This window comes from Lithobates pipiens, unplaced genomic scaffold (assembly GCF_037356315.1).
Source record: "Lithobates pipiens isolate NorthernLeopardFrog02 unplaced genomic scaffold, aLitPip1_a1.2 Scaffold_23, whole genome shotgun sequence".
Taxonomy (NCBI): Eukaryota; Metazoa; Chordata; class Amphibia; order Anura; family Ranidae; genus Lithobates; species Lithobates pipiens.
In genome coordinates, this window is record NW_027507785.1 from 133036459 (window position 1) to 133061124 (window position 24666).

The 24666-nt window shown below is 52.0% G+C and overlaps 1 protein-coding gene across 1 annotated transcript in view; it reads right to left on the reverse strand.

The window, feature by feature from the left end:
* Window positions 1-13119, reverse strand: part of LOC143927912 (uncharacterized) — a 45569-nt gene extending 32450 nt beyond the window's left edge. The window contains exons 1-4 of the mRNA XM_077452392.1: window positions 12886-13119; window positions 12733-12798; window positions 12271-12336; window positions 12048-12137 (exon numbers count right to left, since the gene is read on the reverse strand). Of these exons, the coding sequence (XP_077308518.1) occupies window positions 12070-12137; window positions 12271-12336; window positions 12733-12798; window positions 12886-13078 (393 nt within the window). The 5' untranslated portion in view covers window positions 13079-13119 and the 3' untranslated portion in view covers window positions 12048-12069. The remainder of the gene's footprint in view (window positions 1-12047; window positions 12138-12270; window positions 12337-12732; window positions 12799-12885) is intronic.
* Window positions 13120-24666: the final 11547 nt, after the last annotated feature.

Here is a 24666-nt window from a genome sequence, read left to right on the forward strand (position 1 = left end):
GTGTCGGAAAACTTGAGTCAGAGCAATGCCAGCCTAGGACAGGTCATACCCTTGTTTACCTATCTCATAGATAAAATGGGATCATTCCTAGAAAACAGTGAGCCTGTTTGTAGCAGCCCACTTCATGCCGATGTAGCGTCTTTCATCAGAAAGCTACAAGACAATTTTAAAGATCGGCTAAATGACCGTGTCCGCAAAAGCCCTGAACTCATGCTGGCTACCCTGTGTAATCCCAGGATCAAAGGTAAACTGGCACTCAGAGACAACAGCCTTTCCTACTGGAAAGAAAAACTAATTGAAAGAGTCCATAATTTGCAGCAACAAAGAGGTATGCTGAATGAGGCCGATTTGGAACATTCACCTGCAATGTCTGCTATTCCAAGGCCTGGCACCATCACTCAAAAACAACTGAGTGGAGCATGTGCATGTTGGGTAGAGGCACTTGACAATCTGGTGGATGCAGGTCAAGCAGCAGGTAATCGAGAGGAAAGCAGTGCCTCTGAAATGGTCAGGGCCTACCTATATGAAGCCCCTTTGCTTGCTACAGAGGACCCTTTGACCTATTGGGATGGTAAGAAAAGTGTGTGGCCTGGTCTTTGCCTGGTTGCCCAGAAACTACTATCCTGTCCTCCAACCAGTGTGCAAAGTGAGAGAGTTTTCTCTATTACTGGGAACATCCTTAATCCACACCGTGCACAACTAACACCCAATTTGATGGAACAAATAACTTTCCTCAAATTTAACCTCCCCAAGCTGGGTTACCCTACCCTTAACTTGTGAGACCCGAATCATTGCCACCATGTGAAGAAGATACATGGGACTCAGAGGAACCATCCAAAAGTTGAGGAAAATAATTTTCTTACCACTTGAAGTTGATATTGACAATAGCAGTTCTCTTTGGTGTGACCCCAAGATTTAAATAGAATTCGATTTTTTCAAACAATCCTAATTACTCCCTTTATTCCTTCCGTCACCCTTTTTTGTAATGTATGTGTATGTGTAGAGTGACTAGAGTGTGTGTGATTGCATGTATGAATGTTGTGTGAATGGACAGTAGCAAGGGTTGAAGCCTTGACGTGGCACTACTGCTCACGTGTTGCTGTCTTTGTACATACAAATAGTAACGTGTGCTAATTTAACCATTTTTTGTATGATGGTCTGGAAATAAGAGACAATGATTATTATTGATGGAGCGACTGTCAACTCAAGGATCAGAATATGTTACCAACACATCATAGAACAAAGAAACATACAGCTGGAAACGTGATTCTATGCAAGATATATTAGTTGGTCACTGCTGAGCTGCACCCAGATGCCCATGACCCCTCCTATTTGCCATCTCTGACCCTGGGGACACCAGGGCCCTCTCTGATCCTCCGCCTGTCAGGTCACCTGAGACCAGGTGACAGATGCACTCCGTAGAAGTCAGAAGTGCACCGCTAGGTACAGGTAGCGGACCTTAGGACTGACTGCTGCGGATTGTACCCAGGGAGATTCAGGACACAGGTCTACAGGATCACTAACATAGATCCCAATGGGAGCTGGAGCATAGATTCCCCCTGGGTGCGGAGTCTAAGAGCCAGCAGGTGTTCATCAGAGCCTCCAGTGGTGAGGATGGACTTCGCTGCAGTCTGGCTCCAGGTCGCGGCCCCTAGGGTCTCACAGCTCACACTCTCAGTAGACTACAGGAGAAGGAAGCAGCAGGCTGGAATGACAATGATAGTAAGGGGATAAGGCAGAGTTCAGGGCAACTAGCAGACAGGAACAACAGAGTACACGCCAAAGGTTCCGGGTCACAGGCAGACAGGGATGGTTGTGGACATGCCAAAAAGTCAAGGTCACAAGCAGACAGGAATCGCTGAGAACACACCAATGTCAGTAACTGAGACAAACGTAGAGCACGCAGCAAGCAGGAACCAGAAAGCCAAACACACCTTGGATAGTGGTTGATAATCACAGGTTAATATAGGGTTCCCTGACAGGGCCTAGGGTGGAGCCATGCTTAGAGGAGAGGTTATAAAAACCACCAGGTGGAAGTGGCTGGCCTCTTAGTCTGAACACACGAGGGGAGGTAAGCAGACAGAGGAAGATTACTGCATAACAATGACACCGCCTGTTTCATGACCATCTGCAATTGTCTGAAGTCACCGGTGTGAGTAATCTACCCTGCTGCCATGTTACTCAAGCCCTGGAAATGATGCCTGCCCTTTGAGCCCCTTGTGATTGCGCTAGCCTCAGCCTGTGAACCTCTGTCCAGTTAACTGTTGCCCTCATGATTGCAAGCCTTCAACCTATGCCCTGTAAACTGTTGAGGGCTGTATGGGTTAACCCCTGCTGTAACTATCTGCTGTGTATTCTGGTGGGGGAAAAGTTGAAAGGGGTGACTGGACACCAGAGGCGGAACTAGAAACCTCAGGGCCCCGGTGCAAGAAATCAGGAAGGCCCCCCCTAACCCCCCCCCCCACCCCCAAAAAGCATTATTTTGATACTATGTTTTTTTACAATGTATAACAAAGTAAAACATTTCTGTTTCTGATTTAAACTTACCATAACTGTCAAGAGGAAGCTTCTATGAACAACAACTTTATCCATGCCCAAAAAATGCAGCCTGCCCATGTCCACCATTGCAGCCTGTGTCCCCAATGCAGCGTGTGACACCAGTGCAGCGTGTGTCCACCAGTGCAGCCTGTGTCCCCCAATGCAGCGTGTGATACCAATGCAGCCTGTGTCCCCAATGCAGCGTGTGACACCAGTGCAGCCTGTGTCCCCAATGCAGCATGTGTCCACCAGTGCAGCCTGTGTCCATCAGTGCAGCGTGTGTCCACCAGTGCAGCCTGTGTCCCCCAGTGCAGCCTGTGTCCCCCAGTGAGGCCTGTGTCCCCCAGTGAGGCCTGTGTCCCCCAATGCAGCCTGTGTCCCCCAGTGCAGCCTGTGTCCCCCAGTGCAGCCTGTGACACCAGTGCAGCCTGTGTCCCCAGTGCAGCGTGTGACACCAGTGTGACACCGGTGCAGCCTGTGTCCCCAATGCAGCGTGTGTCCCCAATGCAACGTGTGACACCAGCGCAGCGTGTGTCCACCAGCGCAGCCTGTGTCCCCCAATGCAGCCTGTGTCCCCCAATGCAGCCTGTGTCCCCCAATTCAGCGTGTGTCCACCAGTTCAGCGTGTGTCCACCAGTTCAGCTTGTGCCACCAGTTCAGCGTGTGCCACCAGTGCAGCCTGTGTCCACCAGTGCAGCCTGTGTCCCCCAATGCAGCCTGTGTCCCCCAATGCAGCGTGTGACACCAATGCAGCCTGTGTCCATAGTGCAGGGTGTGATACCAGTGCAGCGTGTGACACCAGTGCAGCCTGTGTCCCCAATGCAGCGCGTGACACCAGTGCAGCCTGTGTCTCCAATGCAGCGTGTGTCCCCAATGCAGCATGTGTCCACCAGTGCAGCCTGTGTCCCCAATGCAGCGTGTGACACCAGTGCAGCCTGTGTCCCCCAGTGCAGCCTGTGTCCCCCAGTGCAGCCTGTGTCCCCCAGTGCAGCGTGTGTCCCCAGTGCAGCCTGTGTCCACCAGTGCAGCCTGTGTCCCCCAGTGCAGCCTGTGTCCCCAGAGCAGCGTGTGACACCAAAGCAGGGTGTGACACCAATGCAGGGTGTGACACCAGTACAGCGCGTGACACCAGTGCAGCCTGTGTCCACCAGTGCAGCCTGTGTCCACCAGTGCAGCCTGTGTCCTCAATGCAGCGTGTGCCACCAGTGCAGCCTGTGTTCCCAATGCAGCGTGTGTCCTCCAGTGCAGCTTGTGTCCCCCAGTGCAGTCTGTGTCCCCCAATGCAGCCTGTGTCCCCAGTGCAGCGTGTCACACCAGTGCAGCGTGTGTCTCCAATGCAGCGTGTCCCCAATGCAGCATGTGTCCACCAGTGCAGCCTGTGTCCCCAATGCAGCGTGTGACACCAGCGCAGCGTGTGTTCCCCAATGCAGCCTGTGACACCAGTGCAGCGTGTGCCACCAGTGCAGCCTGTGTCCCCAATGCAGCGTGTGACACCAGTGCAGCGTATGTCCACCAGTGCAGCCTGTGTCCCCCAATGCAGCCTGTGACACCAGTGCAGCGCGTGTCCCCAATGCAGCGCGTGTCCCCAATGCAGCGCGTGTCCCCAATGCAGCGTGTGACAACAGTGCAGCCTGTGTCCCCCAGTGCAGCATGTGACACCAGTGCAGCCTGTATCCCCAATGCAGCGTGTGACACAAGTGCAGCGTGTGTCCACCAGTGCAGCCTGTGTCCCCAATGCAGCGTGTGACCACCAGTGCAGCGTGTGTCCACCAGTGCAGAGTGTGTCCACCAGTGCAGAGTGTGACCCACCAGTGCAGCCTGTGTCCCCCAATGCAGCCTGTGTCCCCAGTGCAGCCTGTGTCCACCAGTGCAGCCTGTGTCCCCAATTCAGCCTGTGTCCCCCAATGCAGCCTGTGTCCCCCAATGCAGCCCTATGTCCCCAGTGCAGCGTGTGTCCACCAGTGCAGCCTGTGTCCCCAATGCAGCGTGTGACACCAGTGCAGCCTGTGTCTCCAATGCAGCGTGTGTCCCCAATGCACCCTGTGTCCACCAGTGCAGCCTGTGTCCCCAGTGCAGCGTGTGTCACCAGTGCAGGGTGTGTCACCAGTGCAGCCTGTGACACCAGTGCAGCCTGTGTCCCCAATGCAGTGTGTGACACCAGTGCAGCCTATGTCCCCAATGCAGCGTGTGACACCAGTGCAGCGTGTGTCCACCAGTGCAGCCCTATGTCCCCAATGCAGCATGTGTCCACCAGTGCAGCCTGTGTCCCCAATGCAGCGTGTGACACCAGTGCAGCCTGTGTCCCCAATGCAGCGTGTGTCCCCAATGCAGCGTGTGTCCACCAGTGCAGCCTGTGTCCCCCAGTGCAGCGTGTGTCCCCCAGTGCAGCGTGTGTCCCCCAGTGCAGCGTGTGTCCCCCAGTGCAGCGTGTGACACCAGTGCAGCCTGTGTCTCCAATGCAGCGTGTGTCCCCAATGCACCCTGTGTCCACCAGTGCAGCCTGTGTCCCCAGTGCAGCGTGTGTCACCAGTGCAGGGTGTGTCACCAGTGCAGGGTGTGTCACCAGTGCAGCCTGTGACACCAGTGCAGCCTGTGTCCCCAATGCAGAGTGTGACACCAGTGCAGCCTGTGTCCCCAATGCAGCGTGTGTCCACCAGTGCAGCCTGTGTCCCCCAGTGCAGCGTGCGTCCCCCAGTGCAGCGGGTGTCCCCCAGTGCAGCGGGTGTCCCCCAGTGCAGCGTGTGTGACCAGTGCAGCCTGTGACACCAGTGCAGCCTGTGTCCCCAATGCAGCGTGTGACACCAGTGCAGTGTGTGTCCACCAGTGCAGCCCTATGTCCCCAATGCAGCATGTGTCCACCAGTGCAGCCTGTGTCCCCAATGCAGCGTGTGACACCAGTGCAGCCTGTGTCCACCAGTGCAGCCTGTGTCCCCCAGTGCAGCGTGTGTCCCCCAGTGCAGGGTGTGTGACCAGTGCAGCCTGTGACACCAGTGCAGCCTGTGTCCCCAATGCAGCGTGTGACCCCAATGCAGTGTATGACACCAGTGCAGCGTGTGTGCACAAGTGCAGCCTGTGTCCCCCAGTGCAGCCTGTGTCCCCCAGTGCAGCCTGTGACACCAGTGCAGCGTGTGTCCACCAGTGCAGCGTGTGTCCCCCAATGTAGCCTGTGTCCCCCAATGTAGCCTGTGTCCCCCAATGCAGCCTGTGTCCCCCAATGCAGTGTGTGCCACCAGTTCAGCCTGTGTCCCCCAGTGCAGCCTGTGTCCCCCAATGCAGCGTGTGACACCAGTGCAGCCTGTGTCCTCAATGCAGCGTGTGACACCAGTGCAGCCTGTGTCCCCAATGCAGCCTGTTACACCAGTACAGCCTGTGTCCCCCAGTGCAGCCTGTGTCCCCCAGTGCAGCCTGTGTCCACCAGTGCAGCCTGTGTCCACCAGTGCAGCCTGTGTCCACCAGTGCAGCGTGTGACCCCAGTGCAGCCTTTGTCCCCCAATGCAGCGTGTGACACCAATGCAGCCTGTGTCCCCAGTGCAGCCAGTTACACCAGTGCAGTGTGTTCACCAGTGCAGCCTGTGTCCCCCAGTGCAGCCTGTGTCCACCAGTGCAGCCTGTGTCCACCAGTGCAGCGTGTGACCCCCAGTGCAGCCTTTGTCCCCCAATGCAGCGTGTGACACCAATGCAGCCTGTGTCCCCAGTGCAGCGTGTGACACCAGTGCAGCCTGTGACACCAGTGCAGCCTGTGTCCCCAATGCAGCGTGTGTCCACCAGTGCAGCGTGTGTCCACCAGTGCAGCGTGTGTCCACCAGTGCAGCGCGTGACACCAGTGCAGCTTGTGTCCACCAGTGCAGCGTGTGTCCACCAGTGCAGCGTGTGTCCCCCAATGCAGCGTGTGTCCCCCAGTGCAGCCTGTGTCCCCCAATGCAGCCTGTGTCCCCCAATGCAGTGTGTGCCACCAGTGCAGCGTGTGCCATCAGTGCAGCCTTTGTCCCCCAATGCAGCCTGTGACACCAGTGCAGCCTGTGTCCCCAATGCAGCGTGTGACACCAGTGCAGCCTGTGTCCCCAATGCAGCGTGTGACACCAGTGCAGCCTGTGTCCCCAGTGCAGCCTGTGTCCCCCAGTGCAGCCTGTGTCCCCCAGTGCAGCCTGTGTCCCCCAGTGCAGCCTGTGTCCACCAGTGCAGCCTGTGTCCACCAGTGCAGCCTGTGTCCACCAGTGCAGCGTGTGACCCCAGTGCAGCCTTTGTCCCCCAATGCAGCGTGTGACACCAGTGCAGCCTGTGTCCCCAATGCAGCCTGTTACACCAGTGCAGTGTGTTCACCAGTGCAGCCTGTGTCCACCAGTGCAGCCTGTGTCCACCAGTGCAGCCTGTGTCCACCAGTGCAGCGTGTGACCCCAGTGCAGCCTTTGTCCCCCAATGCAGCGTGTGACACCAATGCAGCCTGTGTCCCCAGTGCAGCGTGTGACACCAGTGCAGCCTGTGACACCAGTGCAGCCTGTGACACCAGTGCAGCCTGTGTCCCCAATGCAGCGTGTGTCCACCAGTGCAGCGTGTGTCCACCAGTGCAGCGCGTGACACCAGTGCAGCTTGTGTCCACCAGTGCAGCGTGTGTCCACCAGTGCAGCGTGTGTCCCCCAATGCAGCCTGTGTCCCCCATTGCAGCGTGTGTCCCCATTGCAGCGTGTGTCCACCAGTGCAGGCTGTGTCCCCCAGTGCAGCCTGTGTCCCCCAGTGCAGTGTGTGCCACCAGTGCAGCGTGTGACCCCAGTGCAGCGTGTGACCCCCAATGCAGCCCGTGACACCAGTGCAGCGTGTGTCCACCAGTGCAGCCTGTGTCCACCAGTGCAGCCTATGTCCCCCCAGTGCAGCCTGTGACACCAGTGCAGCCTGTGACACCAGTGCAGCCTGTGTCCACCAGTGCAGCCTGTGTCCACCAGTGCAGCCTGTGTCCCTCAGTGCAGCCTGTGTCCCCCAGTGCAGCCTGTGTGCCCCAGTGCAGCCTGTGTGCCCCAGTGCAGCCTGTGTGCCCCAATGCAGCCTGTGTCCCCCAGTGCAGCGTGTGACACCAGTGCAGCGTGTGACACCAGTGCAGCCTCTGTCCCCAGTGCAGCGTGTGACACCAGTGCAGCCTGTGTCCCCAATGCAGCGTGTGTCCACCAGTGCAGCCTGTGTCCCCAATTCAGCGTGTGACACCAGTGCAGCGTGTGTCCACCAGTGCAGCCTGTGTCCCCAATGCAGCATGTGACCACCAGTGCAGCCTGTGTCCCCCAGTGCAGCCTGTGTCCCCCAGTGCAGCCTGTGTCCCCCAGTGCAGCCTGTGTCCCCAGTGCAGCCTGTGTCCACCAGTGCAGACTGTGTCCCCCAATGCAGCCTGTGTCCCCAGTGCAGCATGTGACACCAGTGCAGCCTGTGACACCAGTGCAGCGTGTGTCCCCAATGCAGCGTATGTCCACCAGTGCAGCGTGTGTCCACCAGTGCAGCATGTGTCCACCAGTGCAGCGCGTGACACCAGTGCAGTGCGTGACACCAGTGCAGCCTGTGTCCACCAGTGCAGCCTGTGTCCCCCAGTGCAGCCTGTGTCCCCCAGTGCAGCCTGTGTCCCCAGTGCAGCCTGTGTCCACCAGTGCAGCCTGTCTCCCCCAATGCAGCCTGTGTCCCCCAATGCAGCCTGTGTCCCCCGTGCAGCCTGTGTCCCCCGTGCAGCCTGTGACACCAGTGCAGCCTGTGACACCAGTGCAGCGTGTGTCCACCAGTGCAGCGTGTGTCCACCAGTGCAGCGCGTGACACCAGTGCAGCGCGTGACACCAGTGCAACGTGTGTCCACCAGTGCAGCGTGTGTCCCCCAGTGCAGCCTGTGTCCCCCAGTGCAGCCTGTGTCCCCCAGTGCAGCGTGTGACACCAGTGCAGCGTGTGACACCAGTGCAGCCTCTGTCCCCAGTGCAGCCTCTGTCCCCAGTGCAGCGTGTGACACCAGTGCAGCCTGTGTCCCCAATGCAGCGTGTGTCCACCAGTGCAGCCTGTGTCCCCAATGCAGCGTGTGTCACCAATGCAGTGGTGGTACTGGAGGGGGGCAATGGTGGTACTGGAGGGGGACCTCTTACTGATCCCATCCCCCCACCACCGATCTCATCCCTAAACACTGCGCAGTTGCAGAGGGGAGAGCTCCTCCGCCGCCTTCACTGAATTGGTCTGCTCAGTTTTTTCAGTGTCTGCTCCACCTCCCTTACAGTCTCTCTGCCTGTGGACAGGCGGGGACGAAGCGCTTCTCTCTCACGGTCTCTCCCCTCGCAGTGGGTGAAAGCCCCCCTCCCCGTGGCATGAACCCGACAGACACAAACCCCGGACAGGCAGGTGGGCCCTTCACGTGTCGGGCGGGCGGCCAGTGGGCCCCCTGAAGTGGTGGAGAACTACAGGGCCCAGTCACGCTTGCGACTGTTGCGACCCTGATAATTCCGCCACTGCTGGACACATTATACATGGGATTACCCTCTGCACAGTGAAATAGTGTAGAGAGAAATCTCTTAAATTTTCTAAGTTCAGCCTGATGGTTAAATGTAGGAAAACCACAATTATAAAGCCTCTACTAAGTTTGTAACAATAAATGGAGTAGTTAATTTAGATAAACATCACATACATAAGGAATCTAAGGCCGCGTACACACGGGCGGACTATCCGTCCAACTAAGTCCGTCAGACAATCCGACAGACAGTCCGTCCTACTTTTGAATGAACGGACTTGACCACACACGACGAACAGACAGTCCGCTGAAAGCTTGCGTGATGATGTGTACGGCACATACGACGGGACTAGAAATTCGACGTCCAATACACTGCAATGCAACCTTTCTGAGCATGCGCCATACTTAGTCCGTCGAACTAGCCTACTCACGAGCGGACTGTCTGCTGAAACCAAGTTTGGACGGACAATATTACGGAAATTCCGAAAGACTTAGTCCGCCAGACTGTCCGCTGAAAAAGTCCGCTGAAGCCCACACACGAGCGGATTGTCCGCTGAAACACGTTTCAGCGGACTAAGTTGGACGGACAATCCTCTCGTGTGTACGCGGCCTTACAAGGAAAGCAAAACTCAAGAAAACAAGTAGTTCTGAACAACAAATTTTTAATTTTGAAAAATAAAACCAACATACAAAAATATAGAAAACTAAACTTATAACCAGCTATTAATATCGAGTTACATTACACTCACTCACCAAAGAGAAGCCATTGCATTAGGGATGACCTACTAAAATAAAAATTTTTCATAAAATATAGCAGGCTACTTTTTAAAGGATATACTTTTCGTGTGGCCACTGATTGAATAAGCCCCACTTCTGTTCTAGGCTAAGTAGATTATTACTGCTGGTCTAGGTTAGGATGTATAACAGAGATTACATGAATTACAATTACTGAACCTTCGATATCCCAGTGCTTCATCTGCTCCCCTCTGCTACTGCAGTGGTCTGGTCTCTCCCTGAGCCTTCAAGACCTATGCAGGTCTTAACCACTTGCCGCCCGCCCTATAGCAAATGGACGGCGGCAAAGTGGTTTCATAATCCTGACCGGACGTCATATGACGTGATCAGGATTATGAGCCGCTGCGCGCCCCCGGGGGCGCGCATCGCGGCGATCGTTGTTGCGGGGTGTCAGTCTGACACCCGGCAACTACGATCTCGGTAAAGAGTCTCCGACGGAGACTCTTTACCACGTGATCAGCCGTGTCCAATCACGGCTGATCACAGTGTAAATAGGAAAAGCCGGTGATCAGCTTTTCCCCACTTGCGTCTGTCAGACGCGAGTAGAGGAGAGCCGATCGGCTGCTCCCCTGACAGGGGGGGGGGTCTGTGCTGATCGATTATCAGCACAGTCCCCCCGAGGATGCCCACACTGGACCACCAGGGACGCCACCAGACCACCAGGGATGCCAAGGACAAGGTATGCCACCCTAGACCACCAGGGATTCTAGTCAGTGCCACAATGGATGCCAATCAGTGCCCATAATGGATGCCAATCAGTGCCCACAATGGGCATCACTGATTGGCATGCATTATTAATTGGCACTGATTGGCATCCATTAGTGCAATATATTATAATACAATGCCGCCTATCAGTTCCCATCTGTGCCGCCTATCAGTGCCTACCCATGCCCACCTGTGCCGCCTACCCATGCCCACCTGTGCCGCCTACCCATGCCCACCTGTGCCACCTACCCATGCCCACCTGTGCCGCCTACCCATGCCCACCTGTGCCGCCTAACCCATGCCCACCTGTGCCACCTAACCCATGCCCACCTGTGCCACTTATCCATGCCCATCCATGCCAATCCATGCCAATTTGTGCCACCTATCAGCGCCCATCAGTGCCGCCTATCAGTGCCACATATCGGTGTCCATCAATGCCACCTCATCAGTGCCACTTCATTGGTGCCACCTCATCGGTGCCCATCAGTGCCGCCTTATCATTGCCCATCAGTGTAACCCCATCAGTGCCCATCAGTGAAGGAGAAAACTTACTTATTTGCAAAGTTTTGAAACTGAAACAAAAAAAAAACATTTTTTTTTTCAAAATTTTCGGTATTTTTTTATTTGTTTAGCAAAAAATAAAAACCGTAGAGGTGATCAAATACCACCAAAAGAAAGCTCTATTTGTGGGAAAAAAATGATACAAATTTCATTTGGGTACAGTGTAGCATGACCGCGCAATTGTCATTCAAAGTGCGACAGCGCTGAAAGCTCAAAATTGGTCTGGGCAGGAAGGTATTTAAGTGCCCGGTATTGAAGTGGTTAATAACTGAGGGGGCATGGAAAATGTGTCCGACCACTGGGGAATGGGGATTTAAGGATCAGTATGTCTAAAACTTCTAAAACAAAAACCACTAGACAAAAATGAGCATCAGTTAAAGAAAAACTCCAGGGTACATGTAAAATATGTCAGTAAACAAAACAAACAGCCTGTTGCCAATGTGCAACACAATACACTCTGGAGTCTGAACTATAGCCTAAAGACTCCATTTTTAGAGACATTTGCCTGCACAAAGATCTACGAGGTCACAAGGTCATTTACAATTTTTTGCTTTAGATGATGACAAAGAGAAGGCACCAGATAATCAGACATCATGAGGAAAGTGTTAATGCATGCATTAGGAGCATGCCAGAGATTGAACATGTCCAGGGACAATAGCTGGAGATTCTTGTCTTACACACCCCCTCCAGCCTGCTTTTTTATTCACGCTGATTGACGATTATGATTAACAGTGATTGTCTCAGACTGGGAATCTGAACTGCAGCAAGAAGGTGGCGTGATCAAGGAAGTGACATTGAGGAAGTGACAAGCACAGGTCACGCTAACCGGAAGACTGGAATCGGCTGCAGAGGGGGACTAATGTAATTAATAATTCCAGCTAAACCAAAGCCTTGCAGAATAAAGCAGAACCATTTCTAGACAAGGTATGCCACCAGCATTTCATATTTAAAATACTATTTGCCTGGAAAATACTAAAAAAGTTGTACTTACTCCCTGGATCTGACGCGTCTGGCTAGTCACCTTCTGGCGCATCCCCAGCAGCCTCTAAGGGCTCCTCCACCTCCTGCTCAGCCTCAGCAGCTGTTGATCAATTTAATATAGAAAAGGCGATTACAATCTGCAGTGTACAACAATCTCACACACATTAGTACAAAAACATTGAAACATGTATGATCACTCAGCAGCAGATACCAGCAAGATTATACTAACTTACATGTGGGTGTTGCCGCCTCAGCCTCCTCCTCCTCCTCAGTCTCCCCCTGTGACTGGATGATGAGACCTATTTAATAATAAAGGAGAAATGATGAACGTTACAATGTTCAAGCTCCAAAGATATTATTACTATAAATAAATACTGTATATAGATAAAATTAATTATCCATTAGCATGGCAATCCAAAAATAAAATAAAAAAACAGTAAAAAAAAATTAAAAAAGGAGGCACTTACCTGTCCTGGTTCCAGCGGCGAGTGCTAGGTGCACGACACTGATCATGCGCCTCAGTTCAGAGCGGCGACGTTCGTAAGTTACACAAGCGCTTGCGTTACCTGACAGAACGTCATAGAGGCGCTACCTGTCACTGCTTAAGCGAGAAGCAATGACATTGGAATCGACAATGGAAGGCTGGACAAATGGAAAAGGACCCACTGTATTAGTGTCACTACTACAGTACTTACTGGATGTTGATGCGGAGGACTCCTCCTCCTCCGCCCTCTGCTTCCGGCGGCGCTCCTGGATACGATCTTTAAATAAAATCAAACACAACATGGTAAATGTCCGATGCTTGGCAAACAAAAAAACGTCCTGCACAATGTAATGCTGACACCAACCTTGATGAGACAGGAGCTGCTCTATCTCCTCCTCCCATATGCCCTCTAACAGCTCCGCCTCATGGGGGAGGAGAGGCACCTGCTTCCCTCTGTGCCCTGACTGCCTGCGTTTACGTGCAATGGAGCTGCAAAACAAAAAGAGAAGAGAAACGGGTTCCATAATTAAACTACAATTGTAATCTGAAAATGACATCAACACATGAAACAATTGTAGAATGAACCCGTAGTATGAAATGCAAATGGCATTTTTGGATTAGGCACATTTTTTTTAATTTAGCCCAAGATTTTCACATTTTTTTATTAACCAAATTCATTTTAAGAAAAAGGTATGCTTTTTTGGTCCATAATAAAATATAAGAGACAGGATTGGGATTGTGCCGAGTAAATAAATATTAATATAGATGTCCACTGTCCAGTCCACCTTTCTAATTAGGCGCTTGTGTGAACTGTGTATGGTGTAAATTTCCTTTCTTGTTTCTTTTGCATTAACCACTTGTGGATTTGGACCCCTCCACATATGGTGGCGGGTCCGCAAGCTGGTTAAGTCCAGACACCATAACAACATTTTTTGTTTCATTTATTTTTTTTAAATCTTTTTTTCAATAACAAAATATGTAAAACCCAGTGTGGTGATCTAATGCCACCAATAAAAGCTCTATATGTGGCGGGAAAAGGGCATACATTTAATTTGGGTAGTACATCGCAGGAGCGTGCAATTGTCAGTTAACCACTTCCTGACCGGTGCACGACAATGTACGACGGCAGAATGGCACGGGCAGGCATATTGGCGTACAGATACGTCCATTTCTATATGCCACCCTGCCATCTCGTGCCCCAGTCGAGACCCCCATGAGTCCGGTCGGGGGTCCCGCGGGCTCCATCGCTGTGGGGATACCTGCGATCGTCTCACTGGGCGGATGAACGGGGAGATGCCATTGTAAACAGCATCTCCCCATTCTGCCTAGCAACAAGTGACACTGATCTCTGCTCCATGTGATTGGAGCAGAGATCAGTGTTCAGTCACTAACACACAGCCAAGTTAGTAACACGCCCCTAGGACAGACTTAACCCCTACACTGCCACCACCTGGTTAACCCCTTCACTGCCAGTGTCATTTACACAGGAATCACTGCATTTATATAGCAGTGATTGCTGTATAAATGACAATGGTCCCAAAAATGTCCGATGTGTCCGCCATATTGTCGCAGTCACAATAAAAATTGCTGATCGCCACCATTACTAGTAAAAAGAAAAAATTTATAAAAATGCCATAAAACTACCCCCTATTTTGTACACGCTATAACTTTTGCGCAAACCAATCAATAATCCCTAATTGGGATTTTTTTTTTTTACCAAAAATATGTAGAATACGTATCGGCCTAAACTGAGGAAAAACATTTTTTTTAATATTTTTTTTATATAGCAAAAAGACAAAAAAAAAGAAAAAGAGAAAGCTTTATTTGAGGGAAAAAAAGGCCAATTTTATTTGGGAGCCGCGCAATTTTCAGTTAAAGCGACACCGTGCCGAATCGCAAAAATTGGCACTGTAATTTGGCAGCCAAATCCTCCGGGGCTGAAGTGGTTAAAATATAAATTAAAAAAAAAAAAAAAAATTAGACACGTTACTTACCGTTTTAGGTCACTGAATTTTTTACAGCAGGCAGTCGGGTCACGCTGGTGGTGGTACATCTCCTCCACCTTCCTGGCGATTTCCTCCCACTTCCGCCTCTTCCACTCAGGCGTGGTCTCCCTGGAGCGGGGGCCACACAGCTGCATCCAGCAAGGAAGTGTTTCCCTTATAAGGACCTTGGACTCAATATGAGTCCAGGTAATGTTCCGCTTCCTGCTGGATGCAGCTTGTTTCCCCCTCCTGCCCTGTGGTTTTCTTGTCCCGGACTCCCTGCTGCCACAGTAGATGGCCCAGGGACTTCCTCCTCCTGTGATGCCTCCGAGCAGATATGTGTATCACTATCTGTCGCCGCCATTTTCGCTCTCTCCGTCCTCAGTCTGTCAATTCGACACTGACCACCTGGACGCTGGGGCGAGACGCACGTAGAGTATTCATTCGAAATGAACGATGCAGATTCGACAAAGCTACTTAAAACATACACGTTTATAATAATATTCGATGGGATCATCACAACTATACGACACTGCAATCGTACATTTCAGAAACCAAATGCTCTGCCTATAGGCTATATAGAGTTTAGCAGCTCCGTCGAATCTTCTTTATCCATTCAACAGACACCATAAGCCTTCAAAGACAGATTCGACTAATTCATGTGGATTTTCGGACAAATGCAATTTTTTATTTTTTGTATAATCAGTATTTATTGCAAAATAACAGAAACAGAAACATGAAATACAAGACAAATTCAACATCTCTTTTAAGTGCAAGACCCTTCGGCCTCAGAAAAGCCGCCCAAGGGTCAGTTTGACACCATGTAGGTTGAACAGACAGACATACATAAGGAGGGAGGTTACTAAATCAGGGAGAATGTCGTGGGCGTACTTATAGTGGGTAGACTGGTGATAAACAAATAGTTGCAAGGGGCGATAACAGCTTAGTAGGCGTTGGGACTGCTCTGGCATGAAGAATTATCTGAAGTGTGGACACCATCCCGTCGCTGGGGTAGAGGGGGGAGGGGCCCAACGGCCTCCAGCTAGCCGCCCTCCACCGCCTGCGTATCCCGGGAGTCCCGTCGTCACCACAAAGGGTCGGCCAGAACGTCTCAACTTTCTAATTACAGAGAATCCCGCCCAGAAGCTCCGGGATTAGAGAAGGGATCTCAGCCCACCATCTACCAGCTTCGGTGTATCAGGCTTCCACGACATTCGGGCCGAGGAAGGGTTAAGATATAAGAAAGGAGGGAGAGGAGGAGAGGAAGGAAAGATAACAGAGGGTATAAAGAAAGAACAAGGGAGGAAGGAAGGAAATGACAGGTAGAATAGGTCAAATTACCTGAGTATAAGTTCCAAATGTCCGCTTTGTCCGCACCGGGCACACCACTCCTGAGCGTAAAGTTCTGTAAGCAGTATTCTCCTGCCAAGAGCTCCCAGGGGGAGATCCAGTCCCCCCACGAGCCCCAGCCAGCCTGAAAGTTTTAAGGGTAGGGTCTGCCAACTCTAGCAGAGCTATGTCTAAGCTTGAGGGTACCTGGTTAGGGTCCGATGCATATGCCGACCAGGGTCTCCAGATATCATGAAATCGGTCTTCAAGGCCCTTACAGGTTGCAACCCAATTCTCTGCCTCTTTCACAGCATTCACTCCTCTGCACCACTCCTCTCGAGTGGGAATTCCAGGCCTTTTCCAGTATATCGGAATCAGGCGTTTTGCTGCATTCAGCAAATGTGCCAACACAGTATTTTTATATACACTCAGCGGGACCGGGGGTACCTGCAGAAGGAAGTGCAACGGTGAGAGGGGGACCTCTATCCCTTTCACTATTTTCACTTGGCCCTGTATGTCTTCCCAGAAGGGTCGAATTAGGGGGCAATCCCACCATATATGCAGTAGGGTCCCTCGGTGCCCACACACCCTCCAACAGAACTCCGACGTGGAGGGGTAGATGCAGGCCAAATCCACTGGTACTCGGTACCAACGTGCCAGTAGTTTAAAGTTGGTCTCCTGGGTTTTGGAGTCTCTGGAGGACGAATGGGTGAGGGAATAGAGGTGTGATAACTGCGTCTCTGTAAACGTTGTTCCTATGTCGGTCTCACATCGCCTGATATAGGCAGGGGTGGCCAGGGGGCCAGCCGAATCCAACAGCCGGTATAACTCAGAAACCAGGTGTGGAGTCGGCTCCTCTGCAATAAAAATACGTTCAAATGGGGTGAGGGACAGGGGGTCCCTAATAGTATGACCATGCACCTGGAAAAAGTGGTGTAGTTGTCTGTATCTCCAGAAATTAATTCGTGAGCCTCGACTACCTACGGGCAGGGCTTCGTATGGCATAAGACCGACCGTCCCTCATGAGTTTTCCACAACTAGCGTTCCCATCATCTACCCAAGTCTCGAAGAAAGCCATCTGTTCTCCTGGTGGGAACCACAAGAAGCCTCCCAGTGGGGCCAACGGGGACATAGGGGGAGCCAGCTTTAGGAGTGGGTTGATCCTGTCCCAAACCGAAAACACATGGGTCGTCAAGGGGGAGGTCATCTCCGCAAAGCCCCTATATTCCCAGGGCAGCCAGGGCGCGTAAGATAAGTTCCTACCCGCCAGACATTTCTCTAGAGGGACCCAGAGCTTCGTTCGAGAGTGGAAACGCCAGTCAAGAATCTTCTGGAGGGCTATAGCTTGATAATACTGTCTGATGTCTGGGACACCGAGTCCACCCCTCCTCTTTGATCACCCGTAGAGCTATCCTAGGTTTACGAGCGTTCCAAATAAAGCGAGACATTATACTACGTAAGCGGTCGAAGAAGCACTTGGGTAAAGGGATCGGAATCATCTGTAAATAGAAGAGTAAAGGGGGTAGAACGTTCATCTTTATAATGCTCACCCGACCAAACCATGTAAACGCCGTCCCCGTCCATTGCAAGAGGTCTCTCTTGATCGCATCCAATAAAGGTGGGTAATTAGCTAGGTATAGGGTATCAAAGCGGTTTGTTAAGTGCTCACCCAAGTATCGCAGGGACGACGTAGTCCAGACGAAGGGAAAGGCTGCCTTGAGGGTCGCTGTCAGGTGAGGGGCTAATTGGATGGGGAGTATTTCCGACTTTGAAAAATGTATCTTAAAGTTGGATAACGACCCAAAAAATTTTAGTTCCTTCATCAGATTTGGCAGAGAGAGCAGGGGGTCCGTAAGGTGAAACAGCACATCATCAGCATAGGCCGAGAGTTTGTGTTCTGTATTACCAACTTGGAGGCCCTTGATATCAGGGCTAGCCCTCACCATGTGGAGAAAAGGCTCCAGCACCAGGGCAAACAAGAGGGGCGAAAGAGGACACCCCTGCCTCGTGCCGTTTCTAATGGGGAACCGGGCCGATAAAGTCCCATTCATCTTGACCTGAGCGCAAGGTGTGGAATATAGGGCCGCAATCGTAGTCAACATCCGTGAGCCTAGTTGTATTGAGCAAAGCACCTCTGTCAGGTAGGACCAGTCTATGCGGTCAAATGCCTTTTCTGCATCTGTGGACAAAACAATATATGGTTGCGGGACTGGACGGGAGCGGGCCCAGTGGATAAGGTGGACCGCCCGAAGGGAGTTATCCCTGGCCTCTCTCCCGGCTACAAAGCCCGTCTGGTCAGGGTGGACAAGATCAGTGATAAGGTGCTTCATTCTGTTTGCCAAAATTTTTGTCAAAATCTTTATGTCCAAATTAAGAAGGGAGATAGGGCGGTAGCTCTGGGGGACAGTGGGGTCCTTGCCTTCCTTCGGTATCACTGTAATGTGAGCCAGAAGGGCTTCTGGGGGGATGGCACCACCTCCAGCTATTGCATTAAAATAGGCGCACATGGGAGCTTGCAGCTGGGGCAGGAAAGCTTTATAGTAAGCCTTAGTGAATCCGTCAGGGCCAGGACTCTTCCCATTAGGCAAGGAAAGCACCGTGGCCCCAAGCTCCTCCGCAGTAATTGGGAGCTCCAAGGCTGTGGATTGTTCTTCTGTGTCGGTAGGTCAGCCGCCGCTAAGTAGTCTCGAGTCGCTTTGAGTCTATTAGCTCGGGCCACGGGGGGGAGTGTAGAGTCTAAATTATATAGTGTTGTGTAGTACTCTCCGAACCCTGCTGCTATTTTAGAAGATTGGACGACCGGAACCCCCGCAGAGGTGTGCAATTTGTGAATATAGGTCTGAGCGTGGTAGTCCGTGGAAGGGTCCATGGATTGTCTCCTATGGCGCCGTCTAAGATTTTGACTTCTAGCGGGTAGCCACGGTTGCGGTGTCGGCAATCTGAAAGCCGCAAAGTCCGAGGGGCTTCTCCAGTCCAAAAAATCAACCTGTTCCAGCTCCAAGGAAGCTATGAAGTGTGGGAGGTCATCTTTAGTGCGGAGAGTCACGGTCTTACCGCCCCTGGTAACTTGAAGGGCGAAGGGAAACCCCCACCGGTATGACAGGCCAGCATCCTGGATAGCCAGCAGGAGGGGGCGCAATGCCCTGCGTTGCATAAGAGTGCGCCTTAAAATGTCCTGGTAAAAAGCCAGATGTGCGCCGTCAAAGTCAAAATAGGGCTTTCCTCTCATTTTCTGCATGATGCGATCCTTAAGCGTATATTTATGCAGCTTACAGATAATGTCTCTTGGATTATTCACATCTTGAGAGGGGGGTTTTAAGGCCCTATACGCACGGTCAATTTCTACAGTAGCTGTGGCAGGTAGGCCTAGGATTTCTCTAAAGACGCCTTCCAGGGTGGGAATAACGTCCTTAGCTCCTGTGTCCTCGGGGAGGCCCCGGATTCTGATGTTGGCTCTGCGACTGCGGTTCTCGGTGTCGTCTAGCTGACAAAGCAGGGCCTCAATCTGATGGCCCTGTGCATCACATTTGTCCTGTAGCATGGTTATAACAGGGAGGGTCTCTTCAAACCGCTGCTCCAGGGACTCCATCCTGGCCCCCAGGTGTACTGTGTCTGTCTTAAGCTGTGCAATGTCCTCTTTAAACGCCCTCTCCACTCTATCAGCAAAGCGCTCCAGGTCAGCCTTGGTGGGGAGGAACAGAATATGGCGCCTGATGTCTGCGTCAGCCAGGGGGTCCGGTTCGTCAGGGGCTTCTGCCATCAACCCGGGGGACCCTGGGGAGATCGGTGGAGCCGAGTCACTCACCGACTGCGGGTAAGGTATAGGTGATGCATCCCGCCGGTGCGACTTCGCGGGTGCGGCCGGCGCGGCTTTGCCAGCTTTCAGGGCCTTGGTGGCCGGCGCCATTTTGGAGGCCTCCCGGCCCTTCTCCTCCTGCCCCGGGAAGAAGTTGTCCAGCTGGGCTTGCCTCGAGTGGTCCGCCCGCGGGTGCTGGGACAAAACCCGGCTCTTGTGGGACATCGCTGCTTGAGGATGGGGAAGGATTCACCCTCCTTGTGCTGCTATCGTGCGGCGGTGAGACGGAGCTGAGGAGACACACGTCTTCACTCCTCCATGGTCAGGCCACGCCCCCGGATGAATGCAATTTTTGAACGAAAAACTAAATAAATAAAAACGAATTTTCGGGAGTAACTAAATAAATGTAGTTTTCCAACGAAAACGAAATAACGAAACAAAATATTTCACTCTGCACATGTCTACTTGAGAGTCTCTTTGGATGGGGAAAAATGCTTATCCGGATGATCCCATTCGGTATAAATAAGCTTTTTTTAGTAATGCGTGGATGGGAAACGCATACAAAGGCTGTAAAGGCTTCAAGGAACCCAAGGAGGAGACCGGACCTTCAGCTAACTCTGTTAGGGGTAGCATGAAAGTAGAGCGAACCATCTTTGTAAGGTTCTGTACTTCAGATTGTGAAGTAGGAACTTCAAGTATTGTTTCCCCCTCAGGAATAATCAGCATGTCTTTCCTCCGGATCTGAGGGCAATACCCAATAATTCTTTTGGACCCTCCACTGACTGTAAAGAGTCTAAGGTGGGGAGGGGGATCTAGGACGCATCCTATACATTTGGATGGAGGATGCAACTAAAGCTGCTAATCTTCCTTCTAAGCCTTGCAAGGCAGAGGAAAATGCATCTTCAGTCACATATACAGGGGCTGAAGTCTGTGAAGCAGTTGCACCACTGCTAGCTTCCAATGACTCACCCTGGCTTGCCATGTCTGATCTCTCTAAAGAGGAAGACAGTATATGGAGGCATAACTGGGATTCCAAGCACCTGGGGGTGACACCTTAGGTACCTTTACGGTAGGTCTGGAAGACATAGTGCAAAGCACAAAGCAGAGGTACACACAAAATATTTGCTTAACGACAATTCTACCAAACACAATGTCACCAAAATAACAGTTCTTTTGCTGCTAAGTAACAATAGTTTTTCCCGTCTGGAAATGCCTGTTTACACCCTTACGTGCCCAGCGCTCTGGTGTCTCTTATGCCACGTACACACGATCGGACTATCCGGCGGACTTAGTCCGGTAGACTTAGTCCGGCGGACGACACGCCAGACTTTCCGAACGAGCGGAACTGCCCACACACGACTGGACTTTTCCGGCAGACTAGGACTTTTGAAATGAAGGGACTTGCACACATGGAGAAAAGTCAGTTAATTTTGAATGTGGCTCCAGGTAGAAGGGACTAGCACAGGAGGTCAATGTCACCGCCTCCATCGGCGAGATTGACCCGTCGCTGGCCCCGTCACCTGGTATGGACATAAAGGGGAAGCCCTATGCCGAAAAAACGGCGTGGGGGTCCCTTCAGAGTTCATATCAGACCCTTATCCAAGCACGTAGCCTGACCGGTCGGGAAAGGGGGTGGGGACGAGTGCGCCCCCCCTCCTGAGCCATACCAGCCCGTGTGCCCTCAACATGGGGGGGTGCTTTGGGGAAGGGGGGCCCTGCGGCCCCCCCACCCCAAAGCACCTTGTCCCCATGTTGATGAGGACAAGGGCCTCTTCCCGACAACCTTGGCCGTTGGTTGGGGTCTGCGGGCGGGGGGCTTATCGGAACCTGGGCCCCCCACCCTATGCTTCTTCGTCGTCGCCATCCGGGGGTATCCTTCGGACTTAAGGGGTCTTGTCCCCCTCTTCGGTACTTCTTGCCATAGCACCCCCTATGTTGAGGGCACATGGCCTGGTATGGCTCAGGAGGGGGAGGGGCGCTCGCTCATCCCCACCCCCTTTCCTGACCGGCCAGGCTACGTGCTCGGATAAGGGTCTGATATGAACTTTGGGGGGGACCCCATGCCGTTTTTTCAGCGTAGGGCTTCCGGCTTCCCCTTTAAGTCCATACCAGGTGACGGGGCCAGGTGACGGGGCCAGCGACGTGTCAATCTCACCGATGGAGGTGGTGACATGGACTTCCTTCGCTAGTCCCGTCTACCTGGAGCTGCGTTTAAAATGAACGGACTTTACTCCGTTCATTTCAAAAGTCCGGCTAGTGCACAGACGGCCGGTGGTTAATTTTGAGTCAAAACTTCTTTCTAAGTCCGCCAGACTTTTGAGAAAAAAAGTCAGCCGGAGCCCACACACGGGCGGATTGTCCAGCGGACTCTGGTCCGCCAGATAGTTCAATCGTGTGTACGTGGCATTAGTGTAACAGACTGCCTCTCTTCAGTTAAAAAGTCTTTCTGAAATGAGAGTGTCCGTGATATAAAGTCCATACCAGGTGACGGGGCCAGGTGACGGGGCCAGCGACGTGTCAATCTCACCGATTGAGGTGGTGACATGGACTTCCTTTGCTAGTCCCGTCTACCTGGAGCTGCGTTTAAAATGAACGGACTTTACTCCGTTCATTTCAAAAGTCCGGCTAGTGCACAGACGGCCGGTGGTTAATTTTGAGTCAAAACTTCTTTCTAAGTCCGCCGGACTTTTGAGAAAAAAAGTCAGCCGGAGCCCACACACGGGCGGATTGTCCGGCGGACTCTGGTCCACCAGATAGTTTGATCGTGTGTACGTGGCATTAGTGTAACAGACTGCCTCTCTTCAGTTAAAAAGTCTTTCTGAAATGAGAGTGTCCGTGATATAAAGCCTCAGCTGGAACCTGATTGGCATCCTCAGCGCTTCCCCTTCAGCTATGCGGCAAGTGCTGTGTGTGCGGACATTACATCCATACACTGCGCCACGTGACCTTGTGGACATGCCCCTCTGCATCCTCAGGCCCTGCTAGGGACCCGAATGGCCAACACAAAGGTGAGTACCTGTAACTTGTGGACGTACTATACACCTCTACAAGAGGGGAGGGGGAAGGGGTTCTGTCAGCAGATTTATAGTCTTTAAAACCACAGAGGCACAGGGAGTTTCCCCTTACTAGGTGGAAGTGCTGGGTTGTAATTAAACCATGCAGCTAAAGCAGCTGCGTCAACCATTCAGCCACCGCCCATATAGAAGTTTATACACATCTCTGTATTAGCAACTGCTGTATTTTTACCAAATCCCACAAGATTTCTTTAACTAAGAACCCCCTCTGCCGCTGGGATCACACACATATTGAGACAGAGCTGCACTAAGACATCGTACATAGGTAGTGTACGTTACTCCCTATAGAGGAGACATTTTTAAGGCATATAAGGTATATTGAAGGAAAAAGCACAGCTTCTTCCCTTATCTTGTCCTCACTGCAGGATACTGCAGATTTAACAGACAGATCCAACTTTCACTCATCACGGCAGGCAGCGTAGTTTAAACCTTCAAAGACTGGGGCTCCTTTAATAGGTTCCGCTCCCTTGGGCCTTGTATAGCACCCCTCAGGACAACTTTAGGTAATGTAGCAAGACCAAAGAGAGTCCTGGTTCCTAGGGTCCAGCTCTCAGAGAGAAGCTTACAGGCAAAACCTCATTCTTGAATCGAGGTCCAGGTACCATCCTATGGTCTCAGTGGCGAGGATGATCCGGTTCTGGAGGTTCTTTTAAATCCAGCATGGATCCCTCCCTGGAGCTCCTCAGAGCACATCTTCACTCGTGACACCTTAGACACTGGCGAAAAAACTGAGTGCTCCTAGAAGGAGGAGGGGTTATATAGGGGAGTCAACTTCTTGTATTGGTTATAGCAGAGTCAACACCTGAAGGTAGGCCCATAACTCACTAAGGAAATATTTGAGGCTCTGTGTCCTATGATGTACGATAAAGAAAATACCATTTTGAAATTGATGGCAGCAACACATCTCAAAAAAGCATGCAAATTAAGTTGGAAGGAAGGAAGAGCTGGAAGAACATTTTGCAGCTAATTAGGTTAACTGGCAACAGGTCAGTAACATGATTGGGTACGTAGCCATGCCCCCTTAGGGGTTACTGTGTGTAGTGGTTGACAGTCACCCTGCCCAGCCAGACATACATTCCAGTCACTCAGAGACAAAAAACTAGTCCATTGCTTGTTTTTTTTTTTTTCGTTTTTTTAAGAGGAATTAACTTGGATAGGGGTTTGGGAATTATGGGGGAAGCCCAAGGAAATTTACTGCAAAGCTTAGGTGTCATGAAAATCGCATGAAGAGATTGTCCTCCAGGTCTTCTGATTTACGATCGTCGCGTGTACGCACGATCGTACGAACGCCCTTACGTTCGTACACAGGGGCACGTGCGCGGTCGCGTGCGTGCGTCCGTGTTGGCGCCAAACGGCCTATTTAACCACTTAAGGACCGCCGTATTGCCAATGTACGTCATTACAATGGCACAGGCAGGCACAAGCACGTGCATGTACGTGCCTGCCTGCCAGCGGGTGGGGGTTCCGATCGGACCCCCTCCCGTTGGATACGGCGGTCCATTTCCCTCCAGGAGCGATCCGTGATGAGGGGATGGCCGTTGGTTTCTGGCCACCCCCTCTCGATCGCTCCTGGCCAATGACGAACTTCCTCCCACTGTGTATTGTTTACACAGGAAGGAGGAAGTGATGTCATTCTCCTCGGGGCGGTCTTTTTGACCGGACTACGAGGAGAAGACTAAAAGTAAGTGCACCAAAACACTACACTGACACATAGGTACACATAGGTACACAAACCCCCCCCCCCCGATCGCCCCCCACCCCCCCAGTCACAGTGTCACTGATTGCATTGATCATTTCTTTACTGATCAATGCATTCAGTGTCAGTTGTAAAAGGAAAAACCTGCTAGGCAGTTAGTGTTAGGTCCAGGGTAGCCCCCTATCACCCCCCCAAAAAGATTTAACCCCCTGATTGCCCCTAGTTAACCTTTTCACCCCCTTTTGCCAGTGTCACTAAGCGATAA